Here is a 12101-nt window from a genome sequence, read left to right as displayed (position 1 = left end):
TATTTCCTATCACTAGCCTGGACATTTCCCAGTATGAAAGGGGTCTAGTGGACTTGAGGACACCTAAATATTTGGAAAGTACAAGCTTTGGGAATGGGGGATTATCCCGGAATTCAGAGGATCACACTCCTAAAATTTAGGAGAGTTGCTATTTTTGGCCCGACTCCAATGGAAATTCTGTTCGCGTCATTACATCTGCAATTGAGCAAATACCAAAAGTTGTCAAAATACCTATGACAAATGGATTACTAGTTGGGATATTTTTAGAGATAAAGTTTATGGAAGGACCCATCTCTTAGATTGGGACATGTGGCAAGAAAGTGGATCAAAGTGAGACAAATGGCCTCACACTTGTAGAAAATGGATCAAACTGAGACAAGTGGCCTCACACGTGTCAATTCAGTTGTTGTGTGGCTCTCCACTTGTCATTATAGCCTTCTCTTGCCATTTTAGCTCATGGGAAGCCCAAATCTATAAATTGGAGCCCTCTCTCTTCATTCAAGGAGGCTCTCTTGCTGCACACTAGCCTCTACCACCGTTGCAGGCTGCCCTAATGATGGCTACTCTCTTTCTCTCTCTCTTGAAGGCTGCCCATGAAGTATACCGACTGTTGGGGACTGTTTTGGAGGCTTCCATCACGAAAAAATACTGACGGCAAGGGTATTTAATCATTTCATTATGATTTCCAGCCACTGAACTTGTTATACCAGCCCTTGTACTTGCTGTATCAACCACTATACTTGCTGTACCAACCCTTGTACTTGTTGTACCAGCCATTGTACATGTTGTGCCAGCCATTGTATCTACTGTAAAGTCATTGTACTTGCTGTACCGGCTGAATGGAGAGCTGAGTCTGTTATACCAGCTCTATTGCATGAAGACCTCTGATTTTTGGGGAAGAATCAGTACCCACACTAAGGTAAATGGATTATATTGTTGGCTCGGCATTTCTACAGCCTGTGTACCGGCTGAATTTTATGGTTGTCTCGTGTTGGGCTATGTTATGGCATTTGTATATGGATAATCCGGCATCACCCGTGGGGAGAGTAAGGCCCTCAAAGCTTGTACATGATATTTTCTCCTTGGGTGATAAATTCTCCGAGGGGGGGGTTCGGCCCATTCCGGCCTCTATGCGGTGTCAGCTGTGTACATCTCTCTTTTATAGTTATGTGGATTAAGTGGCATATGTTTAAAGCTGTGGCCAATTTTAGTGTTTAATTGCATTAATGGTCAAGTGTTTTGTGAAACCCCCAGGCCCTCTCTGGGAGTTACATCTGACAACTCACTCCATAATCCCGTTCACACATGTCTAATCTTTCCACATAGTTACCTATATAGACACCTCTATAGGAACCAGCTTAGTCATAAGCCACCACTCCTACAAGTGGAACGAAAGACAATATCAAAACCAAATCAAGGTCATAAAAAATCCAACAAACTCTCAACCTCCAACTCTAACGAAATTGGATAAGCTGAAATCATGGAGACAATTATCATAGCTAATCATATTACCTATTTACACCAGGGTTGGGCATCCCCGACTACAACGCATTGCAAATACGCAAGCATTCCCTCGAAAAATTTTCACATGAAGACTTCCTACCAACATAAAACTTTGCTCTATCCTGAGCACTACTAATAGAATCCTACAATGACCAGCATCTCCTACGTATCCATCAAGAAATCTCTAACTGCATAAATATGAATATCCTAAAGTTGTGCCGTTATCAAGGATCTTAGGCAAACTTGACCATTTGGATGTACCTCTCCCAATCAGAAGGTCGCCTACACTCTAGAGACCTATGCACGAAACATATCCTCCAAAACCTGATTCACCCTCTCTATTTGCCCATTAGCCCGAGGATGATTAGTAAATTCATCCCTATCGGACAATCATATAGCCATCAAGTATCTCAGCACTCTCATCATGAGTAACATCAGAGAATGCACTTATCAGAACCATGTTCAAAACATAACACCTCTGATAAACATATCAAGCTTGTATTCAAACCAGAACACCACTAATAAAACCCTCTAGTCTAAGCTGCAATAAGTCATCAGCCTATTACTATGACTGACTACTCCTAGAATCGTACCGTAAGTTCTAAAGTCTCAGGGAAATGCAAGCTTAGAGAGCCTATACTAAACAAGACCTAGCTATCACCATGAGTTACATGCTCAGCATAATCATAGGCAATCCGACCAACCAACTGGTCTCTTGGTGTCCAAATGCATCACCAAGATCTGATACACCCTCTTAGTTGCCTAAGAGACTGAGGGCAATCATCACGAGTGGTAACCTATCTTAGTCAACTAAGGCTGCGTGAAGTATCCAAAAACTTAAAGTTCCACAAAACCACTATGTCAAGGTAACAAGATGCAAAGCGGAAATCTCCCAGCATCAACACTCTATTGGGTGAAACTAGTAGAACCCCACCAATAAATACCTTGCTACATAGTCCTAGATAATAACCATTGTAATAGGGTGGAAGCTTGGACATCTACCATGTCAGAGGCTAGTATATTCACCCCATGAACTAGGCATCTAACAATCTCGAGTTTTGGATAACTATCCCATCAAAGGCTAAAACATTTGCCTCGATAGAATAATGTAAACCTGCACGTGATAGGTCCTAGCATCCCATACCACCAAAATATACCCCATATACGTCTTACAAATCCATCACTCCTCGGTTTGTAGTCTTCTAAAAGATTAACGAAGGTTGCTAGCGATCCCTTCCTATACACAAAAACTTATTCTCAGGAGAATAAATCTATTCAAGAAACCTAATGAATCTCAATATCAACAAAATCTACTGTGAATCTGGATCTCAAAATATGTGTGCGCACGTGAATATCCTCAAAACTAGCTTTGTGAAGCAAAGAAGCTTCACCTAACATATGGCAAAACATAACCGCTTTACCCAAAATATAGACCCAATCATAGTTACAAATACCAAGCTAATACTCTCTCCAATCATCTGTAATCCACAATCTCATTCTTTCTTCCTTCTTGTAATTGATTTCCCAAATCATCTGCTCCTTCCCCTTAGTCTAGACATCCACCAAATAGGAATATAGATGTATCGAGAAACCTTGCATGTAGCAATCCTAGCATCCCATACCACCATGATACACTCCATACAAGACCCTCTTTTAGACATAAGATTAAGTTGCCGTGATCAAGTCCTTCCCAATCCCTCCTTGATACAACTAGCCTCCCCCCCTGAGGATGCTAACTTTCAGGTTAGTACACCACATTAATCTGTCATGTATGACATTTCCCTGTTATAATCTTAGGCTACCGTAAGTGTAGAAATCTCATGTATGGCAATCCAGCCTCAAGTAAAAAATATGGCTATAGCAACTCACTGGCGCAAATCACACTGGTATAAAGCTGGCTAGATCTTGAGAATAGCTACCACATTTGAATCCTATGAACCTTAGTTCAAACCCAAGAGAGTAGTCTCGAAAAATGCTCTCTTTACCTAGAATAGTACCATTTCGCAAAAGAAACGGTAAATCCCATATGAAGTTGCTAACTCTCTCAAGAATTTGGCTATACCCTACTTCCACCTTTGTATCTACACACTAGAACCAACCTAATCAAGCTCTATGAAGAACGGCCTAATCAAGCTCTATGAAGAACCCCATCCCACAAACAGTAAGTGATAGCATCTCGAAATCTCGAAATCTGAGGTGAAATAAAGGTGCATCTGAAATGTGCTCTTAAGGAAACCCACTACCATCACAACATGCAAAAAAAACACTCAAGAAACAAATGCCATCCAACATTTGCTATGATCCTGGGTAGAGCACATACATGAGCCAAAGGCATCTAGAAAATCAAGTATAGGTCATACCGTCATGCTGTGTATATGACACATCTCCATAACATGTCCCCCTCGGTTAAACACTTTGGTACTAAAGCCTAGTACCTATCCAACTCTGTAAGATAAACCAGAACTTAGGTGTATCCGAAAGAAGATATCTATTCTAGAGAACCAAGGAATCTGCACATTCTATAATTACCAGTAAACCTAGTGCACCTCAAGGAAAAAACACCCAACAGTACCGCCCATCCTCACCATTATCCATGGTCATAGAGAATCCTCACAAGTGTAATTTTCTCAACAAAATTCAAGACATGCTTCCCTTGTGGGTCAAACTCATCAGAGTCTCTAAAAAGAATAACTACCCACATGAAACCACACTGAATCCCCAGTCTAAAACTGGAAACTCTCTGTCAGAAGATGATAATAAAACCACCCTCAAGATCATGTGCACTACATCCAAGAAATGTGCTCGATCAAATACATGATCTAAAGTTATTGTCGGTAAACTCTAAATAGGCAAGATCAATGATCATACAGGAAAGTAATAAGCAAGTACAAGTAGTCACATATCTGGTCACTAACACTCAGTTGTGACATACACGGGATGTAATCGAAGCAATTGCCTTGATAAAATTCCTTCATCAAGGCTTCTTGATTGGAATCTATCTATCCAAGAGTAACCGATGTTTATTCCTAGATGCACAAAGGAACTACTAATCATGACAATTTTGCCAGCAAAATAAAATCAGCAAAGTGCACAGCACCATCCAAGTCATGCTATCGATCGTTCGCATCAACTCCTCCTATACTAGGTAGCTTGCAATCACAAGGATCCACAAAATAAAAATATGTGTCCACCCCCCTTACCATATAGGTCACGGAATAAGTATCACCCGCATCACATGCTCAAATGTGCAAATCTGGTCATCTGCAAGTATGGCCATCCCATCGAACACATCATCCCATTGAAGAAATGGGAACTCAGCCTCAAATTCAGCCCCTGAAATCGGCTTGTCCACAATCTTCTTCCACCCGATCAGGGCCTTCCCTCACCCTTGTGAGGAACTCGTGTACAATCTATACTTTCCCATTACCTAGGAAAGGTGGAAGTCCAAGTGGATAATCCCTCAGTTCAGACAAGAATCCTCAAACTCCTGACTTGCCCCTCTTGTCACCCGCATAAAAGGGACCCCCTTTGGGGACGAGACTTGGGAGATGAGTGGTGGAAGAAGATAGAGAGGCTGCTGATCATGATATATACCTAGATGATGTTGGAAATAAGTGCACACTAGGTGTACTATTTCTCTAGTCTACATTTGTCTAGTCTCAGTTTTTGTCTTGAGTCTTGAGTGTTTGCCATGTGGCACCTCTACATTTATCCCATAAGCACTCTTGCTCAATGTCTTGTACTTGGCCCTATTTATTCAGGGGTCACATCAATGGAAATATCTCTCAGTTTCGCTTCATTCCTCTTGCACTCTTCTCCATGTTCTAGCTTAGTGTGATACCATGCTAGATTTCTAACATGGTATCAGAGCCATGCTCTAGCAGCTGCCCCCTCTAGATCTGGCCGCACCTCTACCTCTGCCCCACCATTCTCTGCGCCATCTTCTCCTGCATCTGCCCCGCCATTTTCTGCTGGATCTGCCCGCTTCTCCCCTCAGCCTACCTCTCCAGCTGCTGCTGCCCGTGCTGCCCCTATCCTCAGTCTGCTGCAGCCATAGCTGCGTTTTTTTTCTGCCCGCCATACCAACCTGCCCCGTTTGCCTCTGCTCGGCCTGTTGATTCTGCTCCAGCTTGCAACTCCAGATCTGCGCCAACAATTGCCCGTCTTCTCCTTCTTGCTGCTGCGGGGGTTCATCATGGTGCTGCCGCCTCTCTACTTGAGCTTACCGGCCTGTTCATGGAGCCACGACGTCCAGCAAGCTCGCCTAAAGCTGCCGTTTCATCTGCCGCTACGAAGCCCCCATCATCTTCTCCTCCGGCCTCCACTCCAACTTCCACGTCTCCATCTTCGACTCCAGCCGCTTCTATATCTCCATCTTCTACTCCAGCAACCTCTACAGCAGCAGCTCAAGGCACACTCCAACTAAGAAGTATTTTCAGTCTACTTTCTATCTCTTGAAAATTAAAAATCTCAGTTCTGAATTTTTTTTTATCTCCTCTCGAAAATATCAAACTACAAAGATCTCTCTTCTTAGGGATTAGACACTGCCCTTGCCTCACATCCTCAGCAAGTGGTAAGACCTTCCCTTCTCCCTCATTTACTTCTCTATCTTGTACGGGATTAGACACTGCCAAATATGGTAAGACCTTCCCATCTCTCTCATATTTGTCTATGCTTTCATGCTATCTACCACCATTGATCACCAATGATGTAGATCATGGGGTAATGTCATGTCTACATGGACTTATCTTTGTCCCTATCTAAGAGGCACCCCTGCATTACCCACTCTTGCAGGAGGATTACCCTTGAGGAGGGATTATCTATCAAGGTCCATCTCTCTGTCTATCTACAATCAGTCAGTCTCTCTGTCTATGTGTCTATCTTGTGTGATCTTACAGTCATGTCTCTGACACTCTATCTATCAGTCTATATGCCTCTCTTTTGTGGATTAGCTACCCACATTCTCTTGGCATTTTCTGTCAATGTCCCCATTTATCTTCTATTTGTCAGACTCTCTCATGTCTATCTGACAGTCTCTCATGTCTATCTGACAGTCTCTCTCTCTATGGGACCACTCTACTAGCTGATTGCCTCTCTCTTTGTCTGTCTATGATCCACTCTTGTCCCTACCCTTGTGGACCCATATGAGGATATCACTTGAGGAGGGGTGTCTCAGGATCTTTGTCTGTCATGTCTTCTGTCTTGTCTCTCAGTCTATCGGTCTTTATGTCTGTCTTCTAGTCTTGTCTTTCTGTCTTCCTCCTAGTGTCCACTTAAGGAGGGTGTTGGAAATAAGTGCACACTAGGTGTACTATTTCTCTAGTCTACATTTGTCTAGTCTCAGTTTTTGTCTTGAGTCTTGAGTGTGTGCCATGTGGCACCTCTACATTTATCCCATAAGCACTCTTGCTCAATGTCTTGTACTTGGCCCTATTTATTCAGGGGTCACATCAATGGAAATATCTCTCAGTTTTGCTTCATTCCTCTTGCACTCTTCTCCATGTTCTAGCTTAGTGTGATACCATGCTAGATTTCTAGCAGATGAATCCAAGAACATGTCCAAATTCACCTTTTAGGAACGTGCGTGTTATATACTCATGGTAGTCAACCCACAAGACTATATAACTATCAACTCCATTATGCATAGTATGGACTAGATACTACGACATCCCCACTAACGTCATCAGTGCCCAATAGTGGGTGTACAACTCTCTATCAAGATATGCTCTCACACACGCACTCCACACACACACACACACACACATAAGAGCATATATTCACACAAAGCCCTTTGTACTGAGTTTCTGTCAAACCTCCAGAGATGCAGGGCAAACTCAGCCATAATGAAGCCTAGCACTAAGGGAAGTACCAAAGTGATGGCGAAGCTCCAATAAATATACACCTAAACATCTCTGGTCGTCACACTGCATGACTCCTAAGAGTGGGCCAAATTTTCCCTAGGAAGAGAATGAAATCTCCCTCGGATTTCATAGTAGGGTGGGCATCTCCAATAAATATACACCTAAACATCTCTGGTCGTCACACTGCATGACTCCTAAGAGTGGGCCAAATTTTCCCTAGGAAGAGAATGAAATCTCCCTCGGATTTCATAGTAGGGTGGGCATCTCAACAAATAATGCTCCTTATCCTCCACCTCACCAATGGTGCATACTCTGCATATACATGAATCTTGGGAAATGCTCTCAGCTCTGCCAGACTCAACTCTAAGGCCATGAGAAGATACCCTCTGCTGGCCAACCGCTATCCACAGAGCATGCAACAGGTAAGCCCTCAATGAACCCATCATCAAAAGTCTCAAAAAATGCTCTGTAAAACTGAGGCCTCAGAGGGGAGAAGAGAAGTATGAGAGAGAGAGAGATTTTACTAATGTCTACTAAAGACCCAATGGGTCAATGAGACCAAAAGTGTTACATATATTCCATGTGTAAACTGAAGATCATAAACATAAACATAGAAACATAGAAAATGTATAGAAGCCAAAGAAAATAGGGTCGAGTACTACGGGGAACCTATATATACAATAAGTAGTAGGGCCAGTGAAAGCAGTGGGGCTCATCATGTGTCATCCTCTCCTACGACTGTCATCCTCTCCTACGACTGTGTACATGCAAGCAATGTTTCTCGTCCATGGGGGAGCCGCTTGATGGTGCAAGAGGATGTCCAGGATTTGGATTTGACGATAAAAGGGTCTGGCTCTCTGAAGGGGGGGCTTACCTTTTGGTCAAAGGAGGGGGGATTCATTAAGCCCTCCCTGCGGTACAACCTATTTGTTCTCTGAAGATGCTGCGTGCAATTTACAAAGACCTGCAGGCTTGGCACACTTTCCCGTTGATTATTTATGGCTCTAGGCACATGATCCTGTCAGGAAAGGGATGGATGTCTGAGCGGTTCAAAGAGTCAATCTTGAAAACCGAAGTATTTGGAAAAATACTGGGGGTTTGAAACCCTCTCCATCCGTGAGTATGGTCATAAGTTAGCATTCCCACATGGTGCGATAAAAGGGTCTGGCTCTCTGAAAACCGGGGGCCCCGCTGCCTGGCCTATGGCTCTCTCCCTATCTTTCTAGCTAAAAACTAATATCAGCCTCCAATACTGCCCCATAAATGTTGGCCATTGTGTAGCCTGTCATAACGGCACCATAGCTGTTTGGGTCGATGGGGTCTCCTGCTTTATGGAAAGGGACGATGGTGTTGGTCATCTGAATGCGCACGCGTGCGAGAGAGAGAGAGAGAGAGAGAGAGAGAGAGAGAGAGAATTATATTAACATCTGCAAGAGGCCAAAATGAGTTATGAGACCAAATACATAACATGAAGATCGTGTAGGTCTTGAGCCAAAGCTGTGATCCAACAAAATAAACATTCGAAAAAAGAGAAAAATCCTACTAATCAGCTAATGGAGCTACAATGCAGCTGCATCAAATACATTCACCTCAAAACCAATCTCGTTCAGATTTTGTTTTGGGTTTGACCTCAAAAGCGATCTCGTTCTGGTTTTGATTTGGGTTTGCACACACGCACAGAGCTAGAGCTAGAGAGAGAGAGCTAGCGAGAGAGAGAGAGATTAGCATCTATAAAAGACCCAAAGGGTCTGAGACCAAAAGTAGCACACGTAAACCATGAGAGAGAGAGAGAGAGAGAGGAGGGAGGGAAGGGGGGGGACTATTGCACCCAGAATATAAACAACCCCCCCTCTTTTGCCAAGCAACCCTCACGCCGCCATACCTGCTTTCCGGAAGACAGAGATGGCTCTTCTGAGTTCAATGCTTCTTGCTCAAGCTCTTCATAGCTCATGCTACCATCCTGCGCCAGGACACATCCGTTTCAATTCAGAAAACAAAGTGAAACAAAATAACAAATTTAATGATCATATGGAAGTTCCAACAAATCAACCTTGATGGCTTTTCCAAGTGGTGACTCAAAGCTTGCATAACGGCTGTCCACAAGACTTGGTAATGCTCCATCCTGCAAGCAGCAACCAAGTCCACAACCACGACAATCACATATTCAGATAAGATCATGTTCTGGACAGAACGGCTTGCTAAGCAGGTTAGCTAGACAAGCATGCAGGCACGAGATAGAGAGAGAGACAGAGACGGAGACACACACACACACATACACACACACACACACACAGAGGCATATGAGTTTGCTAAGGAAATAGTGAACTATGATTTTGATCCTAATAAGATGTATTGCCTCCAGTATTTTTGCTGCATTACGCAATCCGCGAGCCATTGTGTCCATGCCAACGATATGAGCAATGAAAAGATCTTCAACATCCACGCTCTCTCTTCTCCTGCAATGCATATGGTTATACAGAAATTGTTTTAACTTATGTTAGGCCTGGAGTCAAGTATACTGACATGTTTGTAATTTTATTTAATCAGGTCAATAAAGAAAATGATAAACTTACAATTTTGCATCAAAGTTAAATCCACCAGGAGCAATGCCATTCTACATTCAGGACAATTTGTGTGAATCTCTCTCTCTCTCTCTCTCTCTCTCTCTCTCTCTCTCTCTCTCGCTGGTGGTCTCCCTCGCTCTCTCGTCGTGCTGTTCACCGCTGCCCTGCTTACACTGCGCACCCCTGCTGGCAGCGCTGCTGTGCTGACCTGCTTCCGTGCTACCACTGCGTGTTCCGCCTTCCGTTTTCCCACCTGCCCTTGCTCAGGCCCCCAAGGCAGCAACTAGAGGAAATAACACAATGAACCTACAGGAGCTGGAGGCATACATCAAGACAGTGGAGGACAACACCAAGAAATTACTGGGCGAACAAAAGAAGGTGCTGGACAGGGTCCTGAACCAGCATGAAAACGAAAAACAGTTGGAAGGCCTCCACAAGGAGATACAAGGAAAGAACAACAGGATTGAAGAACTGACAGCCCAAGTGAAGCACCAGGAAGTGGTGATTCAGATGTTGAAAGAGACCCAGCTGCAACAAACAGGAATGCCAGAAGCTGCCCCAATGATAGGGGAACTCCAGGCAGAAATGGAAGCCCTAAAGGCTACGATCAAGGACCACACAGTGGAGGAAGGGGAACTGAATATTCAGGAGGGTTTAAGGACTGACTTGGAGCAGTTGAAAGCTGCGAGTGATAAGCTGCGGGAAGAACTGCAGACCACAAAGAAAGATTGGGTGGAGGTGGTGAAGAAGCACAAACACCCGCAGAGCATCATACATGAGACTCTCGAGGAGGAGAAACGCAGGAAGGATAGGGCCCTCCATGTGCGAGTACGGGGGCTACAGGCGGGGGCTTCCCCAAAGGAGGAAGCCATGACACTTTGCCAGATGCTAGGAGTGGACGGGATCGCCCCCCACCCCCCCCCCCCCTTTGCAGACACATGGAGGGCAGGGAAGGATATGACACGAGAGCGACCCCTCATCATTAGATTCCCTGATGCCACCAGTAGACAAGCCTTCTTAGACAAGCGGGCTGCCCTCAAGGGCACACAGATGTACATGGGAGATGATCTCATTCCAGCACAGGTGGCACACCGGCGTGAGGCGATGGTGACTGTTCATGAGGCCCGCAGAGCAGGCAAGTGGACTATCTACAGAGATGGTAGAGTCATTAGCAGTATGGAACTGCAATGGCATGTTGTGGTCGAATCCAAGAGGCTTGAGCGAGATTCTCACAGGCAGGGATGTCATTTTTTTTACAGAGACTCATCAGAGCCCTGAGAGGGGCTTACCATACATAGTGGGGTATGAGTGGGAGTCATCTTTTCGAGGTGAGACCCGCACATCAGGAGGAGTACGTGGCTCTGGGGGGGGGGGGGGGTAGCTGTCCTTTTTAGATCCCATCTCCGACAGATTCTCAGCATCGTCCGGAAGGACGAGGATGCACGATATCTTTGGGTGCGGCAACAGTTTAGCAATGACAGAGTCATCCACATGGCTGTGTGTTATTTTGCACCACGCCACTCCCCTTACGCCACACAACATGGCCAGTCACCGTACTTACCATTATATGAGGATATCATGGAGTTCTCATAGTTGGGGGAAGTCCTACTCGGGGATTTCAACGCTAGGACGGGAAGTCAGCAGGTCCCACTACTCGATCTAGACGACCCTATCAGACTACAGGAGCTGGACATCGCTGACACAGGGCCGCAGCGATCATCGCAGGACCGTGAGGAGGTCACAATGTCCAGGAGATATTTCTTAGAGCTGGGAGCTGCACATGGTCTCGTTATCTATAACGGGATGTCCCGATGGCCCTCCTCCAGCGCCCTCACCTCCTTCCCTCGCTCAGGAGGTACTAGCACTGTGGACTACCTTATGGGATCTCCGGCTTTCGCACACCTTATCCCCGACTTCTCCATTCCACCACCCCCTTTTGAAGCTGACCATGTCTACCTCTCTTTCACTCTTACCTGCACACCACCCGTCCCTCCACCACCTCCCCCCATCTCACATTACACTCAGGTCCTCTTTGATCACGAGCTTGACCTTGTTTACTCCAACCACATCTACCACCAACTCCTCCAGGATGTGGATGTGGAACCTACTGTCCCCCTATCCACCCTCACAATACAACTCACCACCATACTCCACACATCCACCACAGCTTCTT

General features: G+C 44.9%; 1 protein-coding gene across 3 annotated transcripts in view; it reads right to left on the bottom strand.

The window, feature by feature from the left end:
- The window catches only part of LOC147625170 (xylose isomerase family protein), a 72961-nt gene that overhangs the window by 14844 nt on the left and 46016 nt on the right, over nucleotides 1–12101 (bottom strand). For all 3 annotated transcript variants that reach the window (XM_086818420.1, XM_086818421.1, XM_086818419.1), the window contains 4 exons: nucleotides 9938–9978; nucleotides 9721–9820; nucleotides 9415–9486; nucleotides 9247–9324 (listed from right to left, as the gene is read on the bottom strand). In XM_086818420.1, coding sequence (XP_086674546.1) covers nucleotides 9247–9324; nucleotides 9415–9486; nucleotides 9721–9820; nucleotides 9938–9978 — 291 coding nt within the window. The remainder of the gene's footprint in view (nucleotides 1–9246; nucleotides 9325–9414; nucleotides 9487–9720; nucleotides 9821–9937; nucleotides 9979–12101) is intronic.

This window comes from Cibotium barometz, chromosome 24, assembly GCF_041138505.1.
Source record: "Cibotium barometz isolate CiBa-2024 chromosome 24, ASM4113850v1, whole genome shotgun sequence".
Taxonomy (NCBI): Eukaryota; Viridiplantae; Streptophyta; class Polypodiopsida; order Cyatheales; family Cibotiaceae; genus Cibotium; species Cibotium barometz.
Note: the sequence above shows the minus strand (reverse complement) of the source record. Positions and strands in the feature narration are given on the sequence as shown.